A 27,906-nucleotide genomic window follows, 5' to 3' on the forward strand; every position below is an offset into this window, starting at 1 on the left:
AATAGCCCGCGATTAATTACACACATCATCATCAATAGGTACTCTCTGCAAAGTCTCGTTTTATCTCATTCTTCTTTTTCGCGATAAATCATAAAAGCGGTATTCTCGCGCGATATAATTTCAATTCCTTTCACATACATATGGCGTTTGTAATTATTAAAAATTCTAACAAACTATGTGTTCGAAGTGTCACGGATTTAAAAATTTACATTTCAACTTAACTAAAAGTTTGAAAAAAAAAAAATGTCTTTTTTACGAAAATATCTCTCGAATGATCACAGCGCGCGACTGACTGAAGTCAATCCTTTTCTTCACCGCAATCTCCCTCTCGCTTCCTCTTCTTCGTCTTCTTCTTCTTCTATCCTTCTTCTACATAGATCACGCCCCGCGCATTAATCAATCCATTAAAAACGGGACTCGCGTCGTTAGAGAGGCAATTATGCACGTTATGGCACGTCCTTGGAAACAAAAAGAGGAAGGAACGTGGAGATGTGGAAGAATCGACGGCGCGCTATGTTTCTCTTCGTGGGGAACGAAGTAAGAACTTTCTTTGATGGCGGACTCTCCTCCGGCCGGCCTTGTTCGGAGTTCCGACTACTGCTAATTCGGAGAGAGGGATAAGGACACAAGAGAGATGCGCGCACGCACATGCATGAAATAATTCGCATACGCGCACACATACACGCACGATCGAGCGCAACGTGCTTCGCACACGCGTGGTGTGAAAGCCAGGTGCGAAGGTGTGTGTATACGTATATGTGTACGAGAGGGAAATTGTGCCGGGAAGAGGAGAGAGACGGGGATGCACATTGCTTCACAGAATGCGAATTTCTGCGCGTTTAATTTCTCTTACGCGAGGGATTCTCGACCCTATATATACGTGCGTTGTTAACGCGCGGCATTTTGCAAGTCACTGCGCTTTTACAGTCCGAGAGGGTTGCGTTTACCACTTTGCGATTATCGCGTTACGTGCGATGAACACGTACTTTCTGATATACGTACGTTATAAGGCAGTTTCGGACACAAAATCATCATTTATCAAATATATATTCAACGTATAATGAACGCGTAATCGCATCTCGTGTGATAAATTTTACCGAGTTGTCGTAATGGAATTATAATAACCACTTTCGTGCCAATCTATATCTTATATGTATAATATATTATGCGGCAATTTTGGTCGATCCGATCTTTCTCATTAATCATGTCCATGATTGCTTCAGAATAATTAATCCATTAACTGTTTGAAGTCCTCTAGTAACATATCTCACTTTGCTGAAAATATAATCTTTAAAAGCTATCTTAAATCATATATTACTTGGAGAAATAAAAACAATAAGAAGATGAAAGGAAATGGGGTAGGAATAGAGAAAATGGACGGAACGTAAGAACATGCCTATGGAAAATCGCACATTCGCGCATATATATGTATATATATATATATATATATATATATCTTCTATCAGGAGGTAGAATGTATACAAGCTGGTTGTGCCAACTTTTATATTATGAATATGCATGTACATTGTTCGACGGGTCTCAAATGTGTACACGAAGTCTAACAAGACATGAGAGAAATGAGACGACGAGAGAGTAGGTACACTGAGCATTCTGGATGACATTTAAAGCATGCAATTTGAAAAATAAAACTAAACAAATAAATGTAAACATAAACGTAATAATAAATGTGCGTGATTCTGGCGGGCTGCGCGCGACAATTTTCAATTCGATCTCCCCCTCGTTTCCTTTCCCCTTCTCTGGTCTGATTGACGAGATCTCGGGGATCATCCTTTCGGTCGCCTTCCCCAGTTTCGCGGATTTCATTTTTCACGATTCATATTTATATTATCTACATCTCTTTCTTGCCCTTACTCACCGTTTTTCTTACGTTTGCTCGCGACAGAAATTTCTCTTGCAAGATTCTCTTTCTTTCTCTCTCTCTCTTTCTCTCTTTTCGAAAATACCATGTGAAAAATAAATTTCGCTCGAGAGACAAAGGTAAATTGAACATTGCAATGTTAGGAGCTTCCTGATCGATGAAACGTATCGTTCTTACTTCGTACTCCTCACGGCAGTGCGTCTTGATCAACACGATCAATTCTCAAGTGTCAAAGACGACTTTTAAAGCTCATTATTTGCATTAATGATCGTCGATGCAAGCCGAACTGCAATCTTCGTCGTTCGGTTGCGCGCGAATGTGATTTACAAGGCCGAAATATAATATAAAAGTGAAATACAGGAAATATAAAACAAATATAAACAGTGCCTCAATATGCAATTCATATTAGAAACGCACGATTATTATTTACATATCTTTATCTCTGACCAATCAATTGCACTCCAGCGAATGCATTCTCCATATTTTTGGGGAGATATTAATTCATTATTGATTATTTTTTATTTTATAAACATTGATATTTTATAAAATACAAAATTGGTATTTATTTTATTTCCTATAATTCTCTTGTTTAATAATTGTTTATATCTCGGCCATCTGTTCTTTTTTGAAAAATTACGTGTCTCAAATTTTTAATCAAAATTTTTAATCAAATTTTTAATCAAAATTTATATCCATGATTTCGTATTATATTTAATTGAAAATGACACTTGGTTTGTTATTTTTTTCTGTATCGGGGGGCGCAATCCTTGTATATATAACCAATTTTTAACACAATTGACACGGTGCTAGCGGCGATAATGTTGGATTAAAGTTATTTGCGAAAAATGTTTTTTTTTATTGCAACACTCGAAATAAAAAGTTTGTAAATCGGAGCGCTGCGAGATTTATCTTAACGTTGTAGCTTAATGATATATATCGATGATATCTGTTACTATAATTTTAACCAATGACAAAATAACGTCCGCGTGGGACATTTGTCAAACCATAACGCATCGATATCACTTACCTTCCGGCTGAAAAAAAAAAGAATCAATTTCGCTATTAAATATCAGCGACAAAACTTTCGCGTGCGCTGAATAAACTGGTGCAGTGTTATGTAAACATGACTTTTTTTATCTGGGGTTTTTTTTATCGAGGATGTGATAGGTGACTAGAAAAACAAGTGAAAACACAAACGAGTTATTAAACCAAATAGAGTACATTTCTTATTGTATATAAAAATGAAAATATATTAAAATGCATTTGATATTGCTTAAAAATAATAATAATATGATAATATAATAATCATAATAATCAATCGTATAATTGTAATAATAAGAGAGTGTAGTAACCGTATTGATCCAGATAGTAATAATAGTAGTAGCGATAGCAGCGGCAGTAGCGATAACGTGATAATAGTGATCATAGTGATAACGCGGCAGCAGTAATGACAGCATTCGGAACTCAGTAACGAAACTAATTACGATAATTCGTTGATGTGACAACGAAAAGAAGGGATTCGATAATAATAACAATAATAGGGTAATCGTAGCAATAGGGATAGCGATAGCGATAATAAGGACAATTACGATGTCAAACGGTAATGTTGATGACGATGAAAATAATAATAATAATAATAATAAAATAATGATGATGATGATAATAATATAACTGTGTCGATGACGGTGATGATGTGCTGACGAGATATAATAATAAAAATAATCGTAATAATGACAATAACGATAATAATAGCAATGATGACATCATAACGACATCGATGTATGATTATTCATAATTAATATATACATATATATATATATATATATATATTTTTATATATATATATATGTGTGTGTATGTATATATTAAAAACCAAACTCTATGTGAAAAATAATATATTATCACGGGATATAGTGCACTTTTTCGTTCAAAGAACAGTTTGCATATTTGTAAATAATATAGATGTTGGTCGTGTTGTCTCGTTATATTACAATTTGTCTGATACGTACGTGCAAAATTTTTTACATCATTTAATCGGTCCTTCGCGAAAACTTTGTCTTTTTATGCAAATGCTACATGGTCTCGCGAGAGACGTTTTGTACCAAAACGGAATTATCTTTAAAAAATTTTTTTTTAAGTATTTTTGATTTTTTTAAGCCGATATGTCTTGTATAGATTTGCGAGTTGACGTTTTGCTGTGTGCAAAGCTTTCGGACAGTTGAAACTTCTTATATTCTGCATCGCTTCTGCGCGCGTTTATATTCGACGATTGCGTGCGGATATTAAGAGAGAAGGTTATTTGTTCGATATCTATGTAGATATCCTAATGTAATCCTATCGTGTAACGCAACTAACGGAATTAAAAGCTTATTGTATTGTTAGAAAGCTGTCACGTGAAAAAAATTCTCGCCACATTCTATATTTCTTTTTTTTTTTGCTTTTTTTTTCTTTTTAACAGCTGCATTTAATAAGGTGTCTTATCGCGCTTATTATTTAGTTCTATGGAAGTGTAACGGAACAATTTTCTGCTATATAGAGAAATAAATCATACGTATGTGCTTCGATGAGCAACCATGTAACCCTCGCATGTTCATCATTAGAGAGAAAAAAACTAGGGATGAGAGAAAAAGAGTGAAGACAAAAAGATGAAAAAAAAAAGACTGGGCTCGAGCCGAAAATAAGTGAGCTCGTTCTCATGAACTCGTTTTTTCGATTGTTGTACTACACAGTCGACCTTAACATTATACCGATTATTACACCTACTAATGGATATATATGCGCGCTCTTCTCCCTCGGCAAAAGGAAAAATAAAAATAAGAAAAGAAAGGAAAATATTTTTCTCTCGCTTGGCTTTTCCGAGACTTCTGCAACGCGGTGATCTCTACCAATCCTCCTGTCCGTATCGCGCGTTTCTTTTTCATTATATAAAAATTTATAAATTCTTTAACTTATATCATTTAGGTCTTTAGGTACTTGTTTTAAGCAACGATTTGGTAACATCAGTCAAACAATTTTCACGCATCAGTCCAATGTTTTATATACGTATATACATATTATATATATGTATATATATATATATATATATAATAAAATTAATACACGTCGCTCAATAAAATATGCGATGTGAAAAACGAATCAGTCCAAATCATACGTTGATCCAATCGTATCGCAGATAGCAGCGAAATAAACTACACGCGTGTATATATGTATAGTATATATATATATAGTAAATATATATAATGGAACGTCTTTGTGGTGTATGATTTTCTCTCTCGGGCGCAAATTAGGTCAGTCGGTTATTGCGCGAATTTATATAACGTACGCGTCTCCCTATATATAATGTATATATATAATTTTCGATGCGATAAAAGGATCTCTCTTTCTCTCTCTCTCTTTTTCTCGCGAAGCTGCGCGGCCCGCCGCGACACGTGCGAATCAACAAATATTTTTCAGTCTTTCGTGCTCGAGAGTCTGGTATTATATTAGGCGCTAGTCTAGCGAAAAGTCAAATCGAAAAGTCGGAAGCGTCTCTCGCGCTTTTGTATTTTAATAAGAGGTCTCGTGTTTTGGCACGCGTCATTTTCAAGCTAATCGAACGAAAAACCTTTTATCAAAAACTAATATAAACGTGTTGTGTGACTCTAAAAGTTATACGAAAGCTCGAAAAAATATATTACAAGTACTTAAACAGTTCTTCTATAATGCGATAGTATATATATATAGACGTTAATCGCATTAAAAAATTTGCGAATCTCGCGATATTCTATTTTTTCACAAGACTGCCCTTTTTATGGAAGACCAATGATATCTACATTTTTATAAAGCGATTGCATATCGATAATATAATATTTTCTTTGATATAATCGCGATATTTTCTTTAATTGCACAACATCCTTTTACAAACCATAAGACTTCGATAACGCGCGTTTGCCGTCAATATAATCTTTATACAGTACGATATACATACATATATTACACAAACGTCTTCACTTGTCTTTATTTGAAAGCGATGCGCAACCGAACACGATAATGAAGAATGACATTAAATGGCCTGTTCATACCAAACTGACGAGTCTTCGATATAACGTAAACCGGTGGTAATCTGTTGGCTGCACGATATCGCGTATTACAGGAATATAACACAAAAGCGAAGAATTAAACGAACAATAAACAAAGAAGACGCTCAAATAAATCTCTATTAATATATAAATTGTAGTTAAATATTCAGTCAAATTTACATTAATTTCATTAATAATTTATTATTCGCATAATATCGCATCGATCGTTGATCGGAGGACAAATATATGTACATATGTGTGCATGCACGTATACGTGTGTACATTTGTACGCGTAAATAATGCACGAACGTACACAGGCATGTCACGCACACACATATAAATATATGTGTATGCATATATATATATATATATATATATATATTTATATATATTCGCAATTATATTTGGCCATTTTTACAGTAGTCACAAATTCGTTTCATCGAATAAATCTACTAAATTTAAATATTATCAATATCAGTTCTTTCTTGTCCTGACCACTATAAAATTGTGTTCGTTATTCTCGTAATTTAAAGCTTCGGTCTTCTCATCCTCTCCATTCTTTCGATTTAACAATCATTTTGCTTTTTATTTTAAACTCCACAATTCATCCTTCTTATTTAAATTACCTGTACGAATGCATTTTTTCGTGTCGCGCGTAATTTCACCCTTTTGCTCGCCAAAGATGCAAAAACCTTTTCAAAAATCTCGAAATATCTGGCACAATATACACTATACGTTGTCTTAAATATAAAAATTTTGTTTTTCGAACTATAATATTATTAATTAAAAAAGTATATATAATATACGATATATTAAAAGATATATTAAATATATTAAAAAATCGAAAAAATTTTATGAATTAAAATCATTATCAACAACTTTCCTATCTTTAATCGAGTCAAAAAATTTGACGACAATGTTTTACCTCGATGTGTATGTACATTGTATATGTTAACGATATTAATTGACTAATCAATTTTATCAAGTATATTTGTGTAACGTTCTGACATATATTAATCCATATTAAAATACGAAAGGCGGAAAATACGCGCGACGCAACGTACACACTCTGCAAAACATATTTTAAATATAAATTATCATAGCCTATCTATAAATGCATTTTAACGTGCATGTACACTCGCGTCAAAAATTACCTATACGAGCCAAAGTGTGTGAATCGCATCGATATGCGATGTTCGTGCAACACGCGAGCGTAAGTTCGTTACTCGGATCAAATTCGCGTGATTATGTGTGTCTATGGGGGGGGGAGGGGGGTCGTGCACTTTTTTTGCAAAAAAATATATATGTATATATAGTCACGCACTCGTTTATCAACGCGCCGCGCAATAATTCTCCGATCGCGATGCAATTATCGAGACAATTTTCCTTTACGCGATCGGTGAGAAAATTCGGAGATCCGGCGAGATACAAATCGGTCGGACGAATCGACGAAGAATGAGACACACATACATACGCACGTACTTGTATGTAGCGATATAGAGAAAAATATGGCGTCTCTTCTCAATCGAATCGGCCGATGGAAGAAACGCTAAACGGGGTTATAGAATTTACAGGGTGGCTAAAAAGTACGTGCTTGTACAGGCAGGAAACGCGATGAGGCCCCGTCCTCGATTTCGAAATCGGCTCGCGAAATTAGATCTCACGGTCGCCTAATTCTCAGTCATACACGTTATTTATAATCCTATACAGCTTCAATATAACTCATTCGCAATCATCATCAACATCCCAATTCACGCTGTGTTACGCAGGTCCTTCAGTCGTATCTCGATTTACTATGATTCAGCCTTAAATACAATCTCATTCCGAGAGAGCTTACTCACACTCTCTCTCTCTCTCTCTCTCTCTCTCTCTCTCCTCTAGTCGCGATTTAAATTTATTTATTAATCTCGCTATAGAATCTCGCGAGGGAGTCTCACGCGTCTGATGCACTCGACATCGAGTTTTAGTCCCACCCTAGATTTCCATTTTCTATTTTCGAATGTGTCTCGAGAAACCTATTTTCATTAACGAGAACACAGGCGCTAATCTCTCTCGTCTTACTTTAATTGTACACCGGTTCGTGAAAGTCTTGTCTTTAATGCGGTTCGATCCATTTCAATGACCGTCGCGAGACATTTCGTATTCCAATGCGATATCGACCCATATTCTATAGACTACACGTTACAATTTCGCCGAAGATTGCAATACCTTTCGCAAATTGTGATATCGATGTAATTACGATCGCTACTGTAGTGTCACTCTGACGTCTCGTATCTTATGGTGGACTCGTATAATTGTGCTCTCGACATCCCTTATCGCAACTCGTGTTTATGCTTTAAAATAAAAAAGAGAAAAAACATCGCGAATTATTTATCCTCACGAAAAACTAGAAGATATATTTATATATCTCTCTGTAAACCGAATCACGCACACAACGATCGTGCTTTAAGGCCGATGCGCCTGCATTCGTGAATCCTGATTCTGTTTTCCGTTCGCGCGACACGAAATAGCGATGTCCCGGTCGTCATATAGGCTTTTTTTTTTTTTTTTTTACCAAGTGTGAGTACCGTGTCACTAGTAAAATGTAGCGTTTGCGGTTATACGATGACAAGTATTGCATGCATGGCTGTCTGTCTGTGAATGATTTAGAATGCGAGAGTGTAATCAATCGTCCGGATAATCCAGAAAACAACTCAAAGACTGCGAGAACATCTGAAAGACATTCTGATATTTTATAAAATATCTTGTTTCAATAAACATTTTCTGGATTTTTATGTCATTCGAGCGTTATTAATTGCGCGTTATTCTTCATCATTTTCCCGTCCACTCGTTCTCTGACTGTCAAAGTCGCGTTTTTCAAACCGCGCGATTCAGTGATACGGTCTTTTCCTCGCTGAGGAAAGTCATAAAAGAAACGCGATGCAACTTTTGCGAGAGATTCGATGAAGCGTTGTAATGGACGGGAAAGAACGTATATCGAATGAAATATTCCGGCCGGATATTACGGAAGTGAAGTACTTTGTGTCTTTGGAATATATTATAATAAAGCGGAAAAGTCCTCTATAAAAAAAATACACGTTCGGATATGACGCGAAACAGAACAACCGTAACACAACAGCGCGATAAGAGTAAGAATATAGTAATAGTAATAATACCAATAATAATATTAATAACAATATTAACAGCGATACTATTATTACTAATAATTGATAATAATGATAATAATTGCAATATATATATATGTAATGAGTAATAATAATAATAATAATATAATTAATAGAATAATAACAAAGTAAGGTACTTTATGTAAAATTCGTTAGGTATCGCAAAAAAAGAAAACGAATGTAAGTCTACGTAGAATAGCGCGCTAAAGCATTTAATATGGAATGAATATATTAAAGTAAAATATATGTATATATATATGTATATATATATATGTGTATGTGTGTGTGTGTGCATGTATATATTAAACCATTGCATCTCTCATTTTTCCCCGATTGAAGTGACGACGAAGAATCACGATATAAGAATATCTCCTCGCAAACCCTAGCGCAAATTAGTCTCTTTTCTGTCCGTTGGATATCTTTCTTCGCGTTTTCTTCAAATCATCTTCGAACCATGCACAAATCGGGCGATATTTAATATTGAAAGGATTAAATTCTCTCGTGTGCAGTGCCTTATATTCTCGGGGCTCGCTTGCAGTCTTATCGAAACTTATTTTTGGACGCTTTCTATCTATAACTTAGCTGGACGATTGTGTGTCTCTTCGACACTAAGAGCTTCCCTCCAATAAGTCGTATCCATCCTCGCGCGTTATATCGATCTAACTAATAAAGCCTAAATTAATTCGCGTTTCATAGCCAATAAGCGCTCTTGACATGGTTTCGACACCGATTGTCCCATTATGCTGCGAAATAATATCGAAGCTTTAGCGCAAAGTGCGTCTATATACGATTAAATCCCAAACTAACGATCTTGCGAGATTGAAACAGCTCTATAATTACGGCGAGATCTCAAATCTCTGTGCTACAGACACGTCGTAATGAGCTTCATGTTTATTCCCGAAAGGAATCACGCGGATAATTGATCAGCAAGATACAGGAATCGCTCTCGATGTATCTGTAGCAATCGGAAATTGAACTCGACAAGATTATACACTGTGATCGTCAATCTCCGAAATGTGATATTGAAACCAGCGCGTATCCGGTCTTTCCGTGTACGATCTATCCGCGTGATACGTATTTAACGAAAGGAAAAGAAACGTGTACGAAAGACCGCGTACTCTAGAGTGGAAGAAAAAAGAATAAGTACAAGTAATTCATAAAATTAAGATTATACACACTCTTTTATATATTTTTTTAATCCATTAGCACTGGGTCCCGTGTAATCATAACGCCAGTGCGTGAATCTTACGTGCAAAATCTAAGTAATCACTTCTCTCTGTGTGAATATAGCGTGTGCGAATAATAATGATTAATAATAATAATAATAATAATCCTCGAGGATTACGCGTCGAGTACGAAAAATCAACTCGGGAGGGGGAAAACCGATCCTAATTCGAATCATTCGATTGCACTCCCGTCAGTCTCATTCTTTTCCATCACAACTTTGTCAATTAATTAAATCCTAAAACTTTTCTTTGAAAGTTCGGGAGCGCGACATCAACGTTAATATCACCGTCTCGTCATAATGTCCGAAGAACATTATTAAAATAAAAAAGAACAAAAAAGAATAGGGATATATATCTAAAATAATGGCGCGAGATCGGACAAAAAGCTTTTTTCCTATCGATTTCTAGTCCGCGCGCGCGCGCGCGCGCGTTAACAACAATATCCACCACTCGTACACTCGTATCTGGAAGCACTGATTTTCTCGAGACGACGTTCGTTTTTATTTAATTTTCTTCTTTTTTTTTATGAAAATTATGTTGACAAGCAAGTTGAGAAGATGCGAGAAAGATGTTAAGGACACGCGCAAAACCTAGTTGAACACAATGGCGCAACAACTGATTCCTATTGTCCTCTTTTCGAAAAGACGAGTTGCTTTCGACAATCGCATCTTTCTCGAATGAGAATCAAGCGAAGAAAGAGAATTCACACATTCTTGTGCTTTTCAAAGACTGGTCCCAAAATGTCAAACACATTAAATGACCGATGTAAATCGATGTAGGCGATGTAATAACATAACAATTGCATTTCGAGTCTCGTACAAAACATCGGCAGTCCATTGCTAATCTCGTATATAAATTCTCGCCGTGTATATTCACCGCTGAACGTGCCCGTCTAACTCTCATCTCGCGTTAACCATTAAACCTGTATCGTCACGAATTATATTTTTATTTTTAATATAATGATAATCGTGCGATAAAATATATATTATAGATCAATAACCGACACAATATCGCGACGTATTTCCGTTTCAGTTTCAAACTTTACATATACTTGATACAAATATTTTGGAAAGAAATGCGCGAAGATCTCGAACGAATCAAGATAAATGAAACAAGACTCTAAATCGGATGGTTACGTTCGGCGTGAAATGCGCGGTAAGATTATATAGACCCCCCGGATAAATCGACAGTATATGAATGAAATCGTTCCTCTCTCCAACCGCGTTTTCGACGTCGCTTTTTGGCCAGACAGAATTCGAAGAAGAGAACGACGCGATTCTTGCGAGGGATGACGTCACGCTGCTGACGACCAAAGGTTCAATCGCACACTCCCGGTCGCGCAGCGCGAGAAAACCCTTTACAGGTGTTTATTAAGCTCGTTTCGTGGTGTCCCTTGGCACGTATAAGACACGCGCGTACGCGATCACTTCTATTTCTGCCTACGATGGTAGATGCTCTTGTGGTTGTTCAGGCTGTTGAGCGTCCTGAACACCTTGTGGCACAACGCGCAGACCGCGCTATTCAGGGGCTGAAAGTGCTGTTGCTCTTTGTGCCGTTTCAAGGTGAGCTTCGTAGAAAGGGTCTTGCCGCACACGTCGCACGTGTAACAGATCCCTGGTGGTAGCAGACTACCGTGTAACGGATGCGACAGTCGCATCGCGAGGATCGCCGAGGGCGGACCTGGGATCCGCGCGGATTGTAATAATAATAATAATAATAATAATAATAAGAACGATAATGATAATAATAATAATAAACAGATGCACGCGGATTTTTCAGATTCGGAGATTCGCGCGAAAGAGAGATTTTTTCCGTTCGAAAACACGCGCGACATCGTCGAAGACGCGAGAGATAAGAAATGCGAGAATGTGAGAGAACAGAGATAGTACGGTCGAACGTTTTTTATAAAGCGATAGACAAGCATAAAGCGAACGAGTAATATATGTGTAAGTTGATAAATATAGCGGATAGGAAAAAAAATGGAGGCGCGTAAGTCGATAAATTGTACGACGAGAAGAAAGTAGATTAAATATGTGCATGAAAATAAAAAAAAAATATAAAAATATAGATACAACACGTATATGTGAATAGATATAAAAATTATAGAAGCAGATTATTAAATGTATATATAGATATGAACCAGCGTAAAAGGGAGAGAATGTAAAGTATACGAAAAAAAAGCGAAAAAAAGAAAAGAAAGAAAAAAAGAGAGAGAAAGTAACCAATGAAGTAACCATAAGTCCGTTACATATGCATCGACACCCAATTAAAAAGAAATATTTCCATTACGAACCAATATTTGTGGTGTAGGAGGCACACGGAGAGCCACGTGTGTGGATGGACCCCCAGCGCAAGTCCGTGTTCGTGAAGGTAGCGGGTAGGTACACACAGAACAATGACGAACCAGAGCCAAACGTATAGCCGAGCGAGCGGGACCGGGAACAAACAAGAACAAAGATACGACTGCTATTAATATCACTTGGACAAGATTAGTTACGATACGCTGCTAAGTATTCTTGTATGATTAGGGCTAGAGAGACGGAGGACTAGGGTAGAGGGTGGAAAAGGGATTAGAAGAGGAGATCTTCGCTGACAGTCAATTATAAGTCGATTATCGATTCGGGGAAGAAAGATGGGTGAAAGGAGAGCAGATCAGTTTGGAGTAGGAGAGGATTAAATCGATCTAGAGAACAAGATCGGCAGTGGTATCAAAAAGAATTACTGAATAACCATCGATACTTTTTACAGACCAACCCTGTTGAAGTGTCCCTATACGAGCCACGTGACTGCTCGAGAGTATCTTGTTTCTACTGCTGCATGTAGTTTTGCAGCTTATATTTAAAAATGTGGCTCGGAGCTCTGGTTTGTCATTGGTCATGCATAATAAACGCGACGATCATGGATCACGCGTCGAAAATTATATATGCACTTTTTTGCGAATTTTCTCGAGGTTTGTGTTTTTTTTAAATAACGTACATTCCTTTGTATTTTCACTCGTGTCTCATTTTTACTTTCTCTCTCTCTTTCTTTCTCTCTCTCTCTCTCACGTATTACATTTATATAATTTAGTTGACGAAATATCAAAAAGAGAGATTTCGTTCTTTGCGATAACGAAAAGTTCTGATAGCTAAAATCCAAAATGGAACATATTATCCTGTTTGCTGTCATCGAGAAATGAGATAATTAAATGTGAAAGTGAAGATATGAATAACTTGACTTTCATTGTCAATGTAATCCAGCGTTCGTCTTTTGCTTTGTATCTGATAAATCGTGATCGAGTGTCGGGCTTAAAACTTAAATCAAGAAAAAATTTACAAATGATTGATGAGGCGGTAAATCATATTTTGATATGTATAATTATTATAATTCGTGAATACTTGTGAAACAAATAAATATTTATAATTTATGACGGGATGTCGAGTGAAACAAAAACGGACGCTCGATGAGAGAAAAGAAAGATTCCAAGCGAGCTTAACAAACAACGAAATATTCCGCACATACCTTTCTCCGAGCTGTAAAAGTAAATGTACCGCTTTCTTCCGGGATATTAACTGACTTTCGATGGAAAAGGAGTAGTTTCTCTGATGTCAACAGTAGTGGTATATGATGGTAACTTTTAATATATATATATATAAAATATAGTAACGGTCATATAGTAGAGAGTATAATAGTATAAAGGCAATAGTAGCAAGAGCGACAATAGCAGCAGCAACAATAATATGAAGACTTGCTGATAGAGAAAAAATGTTAATGGTGATAACAATTACTACAACACATCAAGTAGGAAAGATAATGATAACATTAATTCGAAGGAAAAAATATATATCTTATTTGCATTTATATATAATATATAGATAAGAAAAAAGAATATATATCGAGGAATAAACGTGCCTTCCCCAAAAATGCGATAAATAAGCGAAAGTACATTAATACGCGCATTCACACGCACGCACGTGTTTTCCGTGACGTCGTCGATAGAAAGTGGGTTAATTTTTCAACGATTATCATTTTTTAGAACTCGCATCTCTTTACTCGCGAATAACTTTGATCATTTTACTCTCATTCTATTATTTTTGCTTCCTTATAAGAAGCTTTGTTCTTTTTTCAATGATATTTATTAAACATCAAGTGTCTAATTATTTTAAATTAATAAAAATACATTTTAAAATTGCTATTAATCTAAAAATACAGACACACACTGTAATGTGTAAATCTGATAAAGTGCATGCACAAAATAAAAAGCATTAGAGTTTAAGACAATTTGAGAAATTATTAAATCGTAAATACTTATGAGCTGTACGTTAAATCACATTACTTGTACTTTATGGCTGCTTCTTCTGGTTGCGTTTTAAGTTCTCGATATTAATTTATTTGCTTCTTTTATTATGTAGAAGTTTAAAAATTTTTATTCTGACAAAGAAGAGTGTTTTCTCTCCAATTTTAACGGGTATATCTCATAAAGCAGCTCAAAATAAGAAATTCGTAAAACATATTTTTTTTTCATTTTAAGCTGCTTTACAGTTTATCAAAAACAGAAGAATGTTTTCATAATTCTTCCATATAAAATAAAACTAATAATCGATAAATAAAACTTGTGCAATAACGAATGCCAAATTATTTCTGTAAAAATCAATAAAATTTTTGCAGTGTATCCATTTATCATTTCTAATTCAATGAGTTATAAAAATTTAAATCAAAATTAAAATTAAATAGAAATATGGGAATATTAATCTTTTGTTCAAATATTACGGGACTTGTCGATGCTGCAAATAAAGCGCGCCATAAATTGAATTAATAACGCATGTATGCACAATGTCACCATATAAATATTTAAATCTCTGAAAATTCGATCTCATTATTAAATTATGGCAAAAAATCTTGTATCTCGAGGACATGGATATAAACATTGCGTATTATAGGAAAGAAGGAAAACTGGGGAAAGGGAAAAAAATAGTGCATTATTCCATGTTCTAATTTTTCTAAAGGAATATGGAGTTACGAATAAATTAGATACATTAAATAATATTTTATTATCCCGTTTTGTACCGCACCTTTTTCTTGTACCGCCACGTAGGGCGATAAATGGAAACAAAAGTTGTCTGCAATTATCGCGCGTGTATATTTGTGTGTGTGTGTGTGTGTGTATGTGTGTGCTCTCGTCACATAAATAATATATAAAAATAACAACAAATGTCGCGGCCCTTGCGCTAATCGAAAGTCGAAGGAGTTATACCTATCACATAAGTAATCGCTCAGGACTGTAGATATACGCGAATCTTTTCTTCATCTTCGATCTTTCGCAACACTATTTACAAAAGATGCAAATATAATATACCTTATGGGACATTTTTATTTTATTTTATTTTATTTTTTTTTTCATAAAAAATATCAATGCAACTTTGCGATATCGCTCGTCGACTCGAAACGACACTCTGAATTTCGCGACGTATGCGTTTTTTTTTTTTCCATTTCAAGACGTCGATATATGTATATATTCGGCTCGCATTTCGTCAACAATCGTCACAAACGCAATGACATCGAAAAATGGCTGCGAGACAATAACAATCGAAAGGATATGAAATTATCGGCATCGAAACCCCGTAATTAAATCCGCTTCAAATCGGCACGACTTACCGATTTCAGAGATTCAATTTCATTCACGCGATATATCTTTATACGCTTATATAAACAAATCGTGACGTTACATTTAAAAATCACGTTACATCGCCGATAGAATCGTACGACCGGTGCTGCGCTCCTTCTCTCGCCGTCTCGTTAAATACTTGAGATATATCTCGAGAATATAACGACAGCGGAACGGAATTATTTGATCCGAGCTACTATATTTTTCGAATCCGTCGATAACCTATATCCACTGTACAGTGAGAAACTGATACTTCAATCGCCAGCGATCGCAGAATTCGGTATCGCACCGGATCTTGATCCGTAAGATAAGTCTGTGCGGCTGTGCGGACACACGATAATACACTCTCGACACCAAGAAATTCACGTCAGAGGGAGAGAGAGAGAAAACGCGGGGGACAGAGGCGGAGTAATCTCATCCCATTCGCGGATGCTGCTGAGCCTGGTGTTGCTGTTGCTGCTGCACAGAGTAATTTCTGTCGATGTGCTCTCCTCTCTGATCTCTCTGCCATTCGCGGGCCTGCGCTACTTCCTTTCTCTGCTGCTCGCTTTTGTTGTGCTGCCGGTGGTAGATGCTCTTGTGGTTGCGCAGACTGTTTAGACTGGAGTAAACCCGCTTGCAGATGTTACAGATCGGTTCCTTGCTGGGCCTGGTGTGCACGTTCTGTATGTGCCGCTTCAACCGCGTTAGGGAGGTCAGGTTTTTGTTGCACGGCTCGCATCGAAACTCATCGCTCGCGCCGCTGCCGGCCAACAGACCTGGCGGCAGAACCAGACACACAGGGGTTACTACTTTTGTGGGCTTTTGGCGCTCGAAACGTCGGGGGCACAGGACAGGTGGACAAGTAGACATTAGACGAGGGGCGGGCTGGGGGGGAGGAGAGGGCTTGAGATAGACAGAGAGAAAGAGAGTGAGAGGACGTGCTCATCCCCGTGCTTCTCTACACTTGGTCAATCTTTCTTTTTTTTTCGCTCTTTAGCCGCGATCTCGTCGATCTCGTCGATCTCGCGATCGCACATACACACCACCATTTCACACTCCTACACCAGGTGTCGATAAAGCTGACACCACCACAGTTTTCTCGCAGCTGAGAAAATATCGTGCGCCCGTGTGTGTTCTTTCTCTTTTTTTTCTTTTTGCCTCTACTTGCCGCTTAGTACTTTTTTACTTTGCGCCTTATTAATCGAGCATACGTCGTACCACCGTCACCCGACAAGCCGTGCCCAAATTTATGTTTACGTATGTGTGTGTGTGTGTGTTATTTCTTAAAACCACCTAAGAGTTATATGCAGGTGCCGATGCTGCTTGCGCCTCATTGCATGATGTAATAATAACGATAATTATTACGAGGGAAATGCCTTCTAACGCACGACAGACGTATAACCATTGTCACCGTACCTTTCGTTTTCTTTTTTTTTTCTTTTTTTTTTTTTTCGTTTTTTCGACCGTGAGATTTCACCGGATACAAATTCGTTGGCATAGTCATCATCGTGATTGTTAATTCTTTTCGTCGTAATCACTATCGCCAAAGTCCGTGTCATTGTCAACCTCGTCGTCAATGTCGGCTGTCAACGTCATTATCTTAATTTTTATTCTCTCTTTTTCTATTCTCGTTTTACTTTGTCGTTATCGTAATTGCTAATCATCGCGTTGCAGTTTTTTTTCTCATTTTCATTCCGATCGTTGTTTCGTTTTATTCCGTCCCATCTTCGAACAAGCCATCTCAATCTTGCCATTCAATTATGCATACTTCGATGTCCAATACTGTCAGGATCGATATCTGCTCAATCTTCAATCTCATTATTATCAGCGTTGCAATAACGTTTCATCCCGCAATTAGTTCAATTATCATTTATAATGCTATATAATAAACCGTTCGTATAACCATTATTATTATAGCGAATATCGTCACCGTCCTTGTCTTTATGTCAATATTCTTCAGCATTGCCATTATCACGTCATTCGCGTTCCGATTATCGTCGGTTTTTTTTTCGATTGTTGCATTCACGCTACGGACAATTGTTTCAATTTTTTATTTCTCGCGAACGATTTAATTAGACTCGTATGGAAAATTTCGCGCGATATATTTTTTTAAAAATACGCTATGCAAAATACGTCTCTTTAGAAATTATACTAATATTTTTCTCTGGACTTCGTTATAAAGTAATATACTAATAAGCGAGAAATAATAATTCCCGTTCGTTTATGTAGAAGCGACATGAAAAATGTCAAAACTTCAATTACATAAAAAGTGCTGATTCACGACATAAGAAGTTGCTGATAATTTCATATACAATCAATATTGCGTAATTTCAACGACAATGTCAGAGAATAGAATGTTGTAGAATGTTGGCAGTATTATGTAAGATCTCTTTTTATACGCGCTGCTTCTGCGTTATCTACTAGTATTTTAATTTTATTCGATTATATATTCTATAAGAAATGAATTATTAAACACACTTATATTTAATATAATGCAATACGAAGCGTGATATCGATCAAATACGATGACAATGGTAATAATTACGATGCTCCATTTCGGAAGACTTACAGCATTCCTCTCTCTCTCTCTTCCTTTCTCTCCCTCTCTCTCTCTCTCTCTGAAAATACGTCATGTGACGCTTACTTCTTTCGGACGCAATTAGGATAACACAAGTGCAAGCAGTTCCAAGGTTTCACAGCGAACAATCGTGAGCGATGAAGTTAGTGTTTCATGACTACCAGATATATCCATGTCGATATGCATATTATTTACAGCAAAATAGAGCGTAGTATCTTATATAGTATATATATATATTTATATATATATTATGTACAACATATGTACGCGCATGTGAATATGCGCGAGAGTGTGGAGATATGTGCGAACTGTGTACACAAATGCGATATCTGTTTCTAATGAGGTGATGCGATGAAGCGTAATGTTCTCTCTATATTCCATGATTGATGGTATTTTCGCGTAGCCTTGAGGGCGGAAAGAGAGTCCCGCTAACAGAAGTTCTTTCTTCTCGCGCGATATTTAGGCCGTGAGATAGCGCGCGCTCGCTCATTAGAAACAATATATTTCACTCTTTTTTTAATATCCCTCTTAATATTTATTTCCCTTATTTCTCGCCAGTAACTCGACGACTTGTATATGACCGCGTTTTTTTTTTTTTTTTTATATATACGTTGCGTTATAACAGGAGGTGTGATGCACGCGATCTATCGAGGTTGTTTTTTTTCCTTCCCTTAAATACGCAATTACAATCTCACGAGTACACAGGAACAATGGCATTTGTCTAGATCGAAACGAGTGCTACTATATACATACACGCTCGTATAACGCGAGTCTTCGCGAAATATAACGTTACGTAATCTCTTTATAATCTATCGTACTATATAAATTATCAGGGGGGTAACATGTCAAACGACATCTGATTAATAATTAATTGTGGTTTATTAAATAATCAATCACAGGCATTTTTAACAGAGACTTCAACTTCGTATATTCAGTATCAACGAATATTTCTAAATAAAAGTAAAATTGTTAAAACTTTCTCTTTTTTCAATGCAGGATTTACGAGTAATAGAAATCCTGCTGGACATGTACTGACTAGTAAAATAAAAGTGGTATTTCGTATACAAATAAGAGTAGCGCAACATGAGAAACAAAACGAACAGAAATTAAAATTAGAGATTGAACCTAGCATAATTTTGATTCATTTAATTTTTGATATTATATAAACGCAAAATCTCAAAATTATAAAATCGTATCTCGGTATTTTTATTACCATGAATAATCACAGAGATTGTACTTGCGTGGTCAAACTATTAAAATTTCTATGAAATTATAATATGTTAATATTTCCAGTAAAAAAAAAAAAAAAAAAAAAAAAAAATGTCGACAACTATACTATGACTATGGTGTATTCGCGAAATGACTAATAACTTATAGATGGCGTCGAGGAATTAACACCGATTTCTTTGATCTCAAATGAGGTAATCTATCGCCGGAGGAGAAATGAACGACTAGCAATAAATCTCGCTCCGCAATACTGTTGTGATATAATTACAATACATTGACGGTGTAAAGAGAATAAACTATAACATACTAATTAGCAGAACACATTTATACAACGCGATTGTTGTGTCCGATTGACAAGCGGTAGATTGCAAAATTTTCTCCCCCTTTCCTTCCGAAGGCATGGGGGAGAAAATTTATAACGCACGTTCTGCGTTATACAGGTATAATATAATTTGATAGTTATTTCGTTCGTCTCTTCTCTCTCTCTCTCTCTCTCTCTCTCTGATACGATACAGAGAGATCGTCCGAGATCGATAGGGCCATTCAATACGTGACTTCGCATGGAGCCTCGTGCTCTTTCCGATCCTTTCTAGCGTGATACTGGCTCTTGTGACTAACCAGACTGTTTCGGGATTTGTAGCTCCTACCGCACTGATCGCAGGACAGAGACTGCGGCACGTAAAAGTGCGTGTCGGCCAAATGCCTTTGCAGGGACCAGGCGCGCGAGAAGGTCTTTTGGCACAAGTTGCAGTAGGTGCGATTCGAGTATTGACCCTGTTCCTTGTACAGGACGAAGCGCGACGCGTCCTGTTGCTTGGAACCGTTTCGCGATCGCAACCATCGTAAATCCGCGTCGTTCGAGGATCTTCCGGATGTCGACTGCGGTTGCTGCTGCTGCTTCTCACGTTGACAGTCGCGATCTCGATTGTCGCGCGCCGACTCGAGGTCCGCGTGATCCTCGAGCGTGTGATCCGACAGAAGGCAGGCCTCGTCTATTATCGGCGAGACCGGCTCCGATTTCAACACGATCATCTGATCGTTAATGTTGTCTAAGAGATCGATTATCGGCAGTTCTTGCTGCTGTTGCTGATGCTGATTAGACGGTTGCGCCGTCGTCTCGCCGCACCGATCCGCGCTCGTATCGCTTTGGTTCGATCGCTGTATTTGCCGTTGGTACTCGATGTTGATAGCGGACTGCCAACCCCCGTCCTCCTCGGCGACCTCCCGGTCTGCAACCAAAGAGGAGGGGGCTGAGTCCAACCGGATTCACGCGACATCATTTAGAGCACCATAACGAGTAACTTTCGATAAAAAAAAAAAAGATGGACATTTATTTCTCTTTCTCTCTTGCATACACATACGCATACTCTTTGTCTCTCTGTTCTACCATATATGTGCGGCTTTTGGAGTTGATTTTCGACCAAAGTGGAACTCGGACCCTTTCGAATTAAAATGGGCTATGTATTTTTAACGCAAATTCCAGACGAGAGCGATGTTATTTTTTGTCATAAACGATAATTGCGAGACAACGAAGAGTCGACAAGTCTGAATCGATTTAAAAAAAAGAGATTCGATCTCTTTAAAAAAGATTCTATTCTCGAAAAATTATTAATATTAGAATTATTAATAGACGTTTATTTGTGTAATGTGTGACACGAAAGATTACGTGACTGTGTAATATCAATCACAATTTTATATCTCTAACGTTTCGTAGGACGGAACATTTTATCAAGATTGCATTAATTAAGACCTACAGTTTCATTCTTGACAACAAAGTCATAGAATTAGAGGATAACGATTGCGAAAAATCAATCCAATGCGAATCGATTTGCGTGCCGGGATATCATTTTCTTTTTTCCCAAATGAAATAGCTCTCGCATAATAATACGGCAACTCTGATTAAATTTTTTCCCCTGCATAAATTACTAGAAAAAAAAGAAAAAAATCTAAAAGAAGAAAGCGTTTAAGCTCGGAGACTGGATTGCGAACGTAACTCGGCTCTTGAAATCTCTCGAGTACCGACGCATCGGCGCAAACTTGACACTACGTGAGTAAAGTAAGGTAACACATCCATCGAACACACGACGGGACGCCAACGATCGTCTCGTCAACAAGAGAGCGCGGCGGTATTCACGAGACGCTTCTTTGCGGGATTTTACCCAGCCGGTTACCCGTGGCAACGCTACCCCACGTCGGTCCTCCGCTTCACCCTCCCCCCCCCTCTCTCTCTTTTTCTCTCTCTCTGTGTTTCGTACCCCTCGTAATCCTGCCGCAAGCGCGCGCACCTCCCGGACCCCCGCATTCTCCCCGAAGCGTTCCCCCTCGCGATACAACCGAGAAGAAGATATATACGTAGGATGTGTATTATTCTTAATAACCCCTGTATGCCGTTATGCTGTATTATGACTGATGTTGACTCTAAGCGCGGAGAAAGAGAGAGAGAGCCGGCTCTCTACGATCGATAGGTCGTTCCGCTTCAGGTAAAAAGCGAGTCGGGACGAAAAATTCGACGCGTTTGGGAATTTTAAATTAACTTTGTCGCGCGAATATCGAATATCTCTTCGGCTAGTTTTTTTTTTTTTTTTTTTTTTTATCTAATCTAACTGCGACATTGACGGTTCACCTCGAGCGTAACGCGATCGGATAGTGGTGATCGATGAGTTTAATTCGGATATAATTTCGAACGATCGTCGTTGTTGCGATTTATAATAATCATAATTAAATATAATCGCGTAATCGTCTTCTTCGAAGTGTAGCTAAAGTGACGGAGATATTAATAATTTTTTGATCTCTTCGTCGTTGCACGCGCAGAGTGCGGTTTAAAAATTTCAAGATGGACCGCTCGCATGAAAAATATCGCGAAACGAGAAATAACCCGTTCTTCGTCACAATATCCGTACCCCCTTATGAACGGGATATATTCCCCGCAATAGGCAAGCATTATGCCGATAGACGAGAAAATCTTTTCTTTTTCTACACTCGTTGAAGAAACGAGGACGTCTGCGGGCGCGTTTATTCTTTCTCCCTCCCAAAAAAACAAACCCGTTTGGAGAGAACATGTTTTACGATGCGCGAGAGACATCTCGCACAAAGCGACTCGGGAGAGAGTTTTCTCATGCAGATTGTGCATCGCTATTCTTAGCGAGAGCACATACTCTTCTAACAGACGCAAACACAACTCGCGATATAAGCCAGTTGCGTTTCTCGCTAATCTACATAGATTATTCGAAACTTGGAGAAACATATATATATATATATATTGGAGCGATTTGAGGTGCACTCGCGATTACGTAAACGTCTCATTAAGTTCCATCGTTTCGGTAATAATGGGCGCAGAGGTCAATCGGGATAGTAGATACCGGAACATTTTTCAACATAACAATATGTGTTTGTAAAATCATCGACGCAAGACGGGGTAATATTCATTTTGATAGATATTATTACAGCTATTTGTTGTAACGCAACAATGTGCGTTGGGCGGTAATTATACTGTGGAATATTGTAGATATTCTCGATCGTTTTTTTATTGTCGATTAAATAGGCTGAGGTGTATAAATTTAAAGATCGCACCGCTTGTATGTATATATATATATTTTCGATACGTATGTAAACCCTCTCAAAAATCTCAGATAAAAAAAACTCGTATCCAAATAGATAATCGCTGATAGCATCAAGGAAAGTCTGAATAAAAATCTATATAGTAGTGTCGTAATCGCGCATTTCTTTATGATCTGCATTACAACCACCGACTAATAGCGTGACACTGCTCTTTCGTATCGCGATTATTATGATCGATAATATCGTTCGTCCTAATCGGGAACGATGATATATTTATTACGAGGAAAAAGGGAAAAGCTTGTTTTGGCAGATTCGTCGCAGAGATCAACGAGCGTCGAACGACATTCGCGAGAGCGAAAGTGGTGCAATCTCGCTCTGGCCTCTGCACCTCCCCCTCCCCTTTCCTTTGTCCCCCCCCCCTCCCTCTCGTCTCATTTCTCCAACTGTTCGCCTCCCGAATCCCGCTTGTTTCTCTTTCCTCTCGCTCTCTCGTCCGCCCCCGCACTTATTAACGCACACCGATACCATTGCACGGCTTGCGAGGTCATTTCAAGTTCATCATCGATAATAGCGCAGGCGAAAACAAGCAGCTAGACCTGAGCGTCCCCGATAAGTACGTACTACAGATAAAAAATTCCGTTCGATTTCGTGCGGAGTGAATACTTTCGTTTGGCCTTGACGGGCTATCCGAGAATACGTACCGTTAATGCGGACAGGGGTTCCCTAATCTAAGCTCGGGCCACATAATCTCCATAAGACTCGCAAAATACACCGCGATAGATGAGGGTAGATATTCTTCCCGAATAATTCAAGTGGAGATTTTCGTGCGCGATTTTTCAAGATTTTTTTTTTTTTTTTTTTTTTTAACAACCTCTGCGAGAGCTTTAAGTTGATCTTCGGGCTGTAGAAGAATATTTCCAGCTCCGAGTATCGGGATATGTTGAAGAGAATTATAATACGCAGATGGACAATTTAATTATCCAATTATTCCGCGACATCGTATAATTTGGCGAATGAAAATTTGATTTAACGCGATGTAAAATTCTCCCAAGTAACAATGCTAATTTTAAGTATTAGGTCGACGATATCGAAACAATAATTAATTCTGCATAATCGACGCGTGGGCTTTATAAATCATTGAAATTGCATCGAACGTCTGCAATCAATTTCACCTATATACGTAAAAGATGTCTCGCGTTTCTCGATACATCGAAAAAGATCGTCGGCCGTTTTTTTTCCACACGTGACACACGTGTTACGTGTAACGGGATGAATGAACGACGGGGAAATTTATGGACGGTTGCAAAAAAAAAAAAAAGAGAATCACTGCATCAACACAATCGTAGCTACCGAGGCAGCAACGAACCGATAGAGGATGGCGAGATGCTAAAGGGGGGAAGATAGTATAAAGAGGGGCGAGGTACAGAAAGAGAAAGAGAGAGAGAGAGAGAGAGGTACTTCTGGTATCCGAGACACGAAATCCATGTTCCATTTCGGCACAGAAATTCACAAAATTTCGCATGCTATTTATTCGCGGTGTCAATAGATGGCGACGTGTCCGGATTTGCGTTCCTCTTCGCAGACTTTCGGCTGGTTGCATTACGCAATCGACATTTCTCAGCATCGGCAGCGAGACTTAAAAGCCGAATACGCGATCGAAAGAGAGGAAAAAAAATTTGCAGTTCGGATATATTTATATCCGACGTATGTTTCGAATTTCTATGTCCGAGTCGCGAATTTTTGTATAAACATTTAGAATCTGTTGGGCAAAATGAAACGAAACTACATAGATAGAGAAAAACCGTTTCCTTTGAAAATTCAATCTTTGGATCTCTGTCGTTGGAAGCGAAATTTTTCATGCATCTCGTTTGTAGTCGGCACGGATTAATCTTCGATTCTTTCTCTTAATTCTACGATTTCAAGACGTAACCCAAGAAATAAAGCGTAGTGCTCCCTCCGAAGAAACGGTGGTTCACCTTGTGGATCGATACACGCCTATTCATTATACATCGCTTAGAGCTGACGTGCCGAAAAAGACAAAGTGCGCGCGGAGTGCCTCCTCAGTTTTTCGTTGACAAGAAACATCGACTGTCTGAAGGAAAAAAATGCGCAAAAAATACTCTCCCCCCTCTTTCTCTATGCGGTGCTAAAAAGCGATAGAACAAATATTTGGTTAGTACCGGTGCATCGAGACTTTGCCACGCCTCCTGATACACAAGCGCAGAAGGAAGATAAACCGCGCTCGAATTCAACCTCGCAATCGATATTTTTATGCCGCGCTAAGCTTCGCGACAGATTACCACCTATCTGTCTCTCTACGAAAGTGTTGCTGCGGAGAGCAGCCGAAAAAAAAAAGAAGAGAAGGAAAATAATCGGCCGATACGCGCGTCGCTTTAAACGCATCTTCGAGGAATAAAAAAAAATGCAGCAGATTGAGAATACGCAGTCACGAGAGAAAATCAGGCAAACGAATATATACGCAGATTTGATGTGCCCCCTCCCTCTTTCCCCCGGACTTTTATAGCTGGCTTTTTAGTCGCGTTCCTTGAACGGCGCTATTTTGGAAGTTAATATATTTTACTTTTTACACTCTCTAAACACATGCGAATTCATGCTTGAACTCGAGGCTCTTGTGCATAAACCACATTGCTTAGCGTCTCAAAATATCGTTTCTCGCGGAGCTGAATTTTTCACGAAAAGTTTATAGCGAGCAAAATTTTTTTCAAGCAAGAAAACATTTTTCCATTATCCCATAATTTTCGTCAGAAAAACTGAACGATAAATCCAAGACGTTTTAAACCGATACAATAATAATTTTTTAAAATGTGAGGATTTAACACACAGTCTTTGCGATCATTATTTCTAACGTCGTACTTTAAGTATACACGGCAAAACAAAACAAAGAGATCTTTAGCGCAACTCGGATTGATTTTGCGATTAATTAATGGAAGGTACTTTTCAACTCACGAGTCCTCCACCCTTTTACGAAAAAGATATTCCCACTATGATTCTTCGAATACGTCGAATATTTTTTTACGGATACTTGATAAAGCTAGAAACAATATTTTCAATTCTGCAATGGATATTGATATTCGATCGAGAGAAAAGGGCGAATTTACCCTAAATTCGCATAATGTTTGACACAACGTCAAAACGACGATTATCACGTGTCACATTTAATACTTATGCGGATAAAACCACGTAACGTAAAATATTATTAAAAAAATGAACGTCCAGAACGTAGAGAGAATTGTAAGATATCTCAAATAAAAACTACAATATTATACGTATGCACATTTCGCGTATACGTCCTCCGGAAGACTCGTTAATATTCCCAGCATCTCCCTGCATAAATGTAATGAATATTTCTAAACCTTCGTAAGAGAGACACTCGACAAGATCGAGAGCCTTTGCTTCCCGCAAGGCTATTCTCTGTCAACGAGCAAACGCATTGCATAAATCGGACCGGCCAATGGCGGAATGGTATGTCGCAAGACATGTTCTTCTCCCCGAAACTAACTAGAAAGAGCGAGAGAGATGGAGAGAAAGAAAGAATTATATCATTCTCTCGGGCGGCGATTGACGACGCGACTCGTCGTCAGTGATGGGTAAGATACATTTGAAATGTATCTCGATAGATACGTGTAAAAAAATATATCTAGATACAGATATCCGAAGACTTTTAAATTATATTTTGTTATAACGATAATATGCACAAAATGTACCGAGTAATTCTTTTATCTTTAGTGATATTTTTGTTTATATCGTCACTCAAGCTATTTCGCCGTGATACTAAAACGGGTGTCGATGACCATATGTTAACTCGCAGTCTTGATCTTTTACAAACAACTTAAAGAATTGGGCTATTCAAAAAAATATGTGAAAATGTATCTGCAAATATATCTGAATTCTATATCTAGATATAGAAATTTAAATTCGAATATATCTCAGATACACAAAATGTCGTCGTATACCCATAGATATAATTTAATGTATCTAATGATTCGCGGAGAGAATGAGTGGCAGAAACGTGAGTGGCGTACCAAGGTCGTCGTATTTTTAGTTAGGCCAATGTTTAGTTGGCCACGTTTGTTCGGTTCGTTCGGTCGGAGATAGAGGGACCTTGAATTTCGCGGATAACATCTGCAGCCTTATCGACGCGGTCCCCAAATTCTCTCCCCCTTCGTCTCCTCTTTCCCCCCGCAGTTGTGCGTGTATATCGCCGCGAGATAAACTTTCAGTACTAACCTAGTATAAACCAGACGTTCAAATATTAATCGACAATGCGAGGCCGCACCTGAATTTGCACAACCGACTGAATAATTGTGTGCGGCGCATTTGTCAAACTTTTCTCCCCCCAAGGATACTTAGCAAAAAAAAAAAAAAAAATATATATATATATTTATATAATATGCACGAGCGATCCGAAAAATGTGCGTCAGCCTGTCATCGATGATGACGATCGACGTCGACTCGTTCGGTCCGGATATTTTTTTCGACCTCCCTCTCTCTCGTTCGAGACACACGCATTCGAACACCGCCAAAATCCGCTTGTGGAAGGTCACGCACGCTCAAATACGCTATTCTTCG

At 37.9% G+C, this 27,906-nt stretch overlaps 2 protein-coding genes across 19 annotated transcripts in view; one reads left to right on the plus strand and one right to left on the minus strand.

Moving 5' to 3' along the window:
- Positions 1–27,906, plus strand: part of Pym (partner of Y14 and mago) — a 144,863-nt gene that overhangs the window by 25,321 nt on the left and 91,636 nt on the right. The gene's annotated exons all lie outside the window — the stretch shown is intronic.
- br (broad-complex core protein) overlaps positions 1–27,906 on the minus strand; it is an 87,965-nt gene that overhangs the window by 588 nt on the left and 59,471 nt on the right. For 14 of the 18 annotated variants that reach the window (XM_085479434.1, XM_029308070.2, XM_029308073.2 and 11 more), the window contains one exon: positions 17,376–20,987. The exons of 2 other annotated variants lie outside the window; for them this stretch is intronic. In XM_085479434.1, coding sequence (XP_085335560.1) covers positions 20,302–20,987 — 686 coding nt within the window. In that variant the 3' untranslated portion in view covers positions 17,376–20,301. Of the gene's footprint in view, positions 1–6,077; positions 12,008–15,338; positions 16,730–17,375; positions 20,988–27,906 lie in introns of those variants that run through there. 2 more of the 18 variants (XM_029308078.2, XM_029308076.2) reach the window with 2 other exon arrangements.

This window comes from Nylanderia fulva, unplaced genomic scaffold, assembly GCF_048542155.1.
Source record: "Nylanderia fulva isolate GAGA-0341 unplaced genomic scaffold, ASM4854215v1 Scaffold12, whole genome shotgun sequence".
In the NCBI taxonomy this organism is placed as follows: domain Eukaryota; kingdom Metazoa; phylum Arthropoda; class Insecta; order Hymenoptera; family Formicidae; genus Nylanderia; species Nylanderia fulva.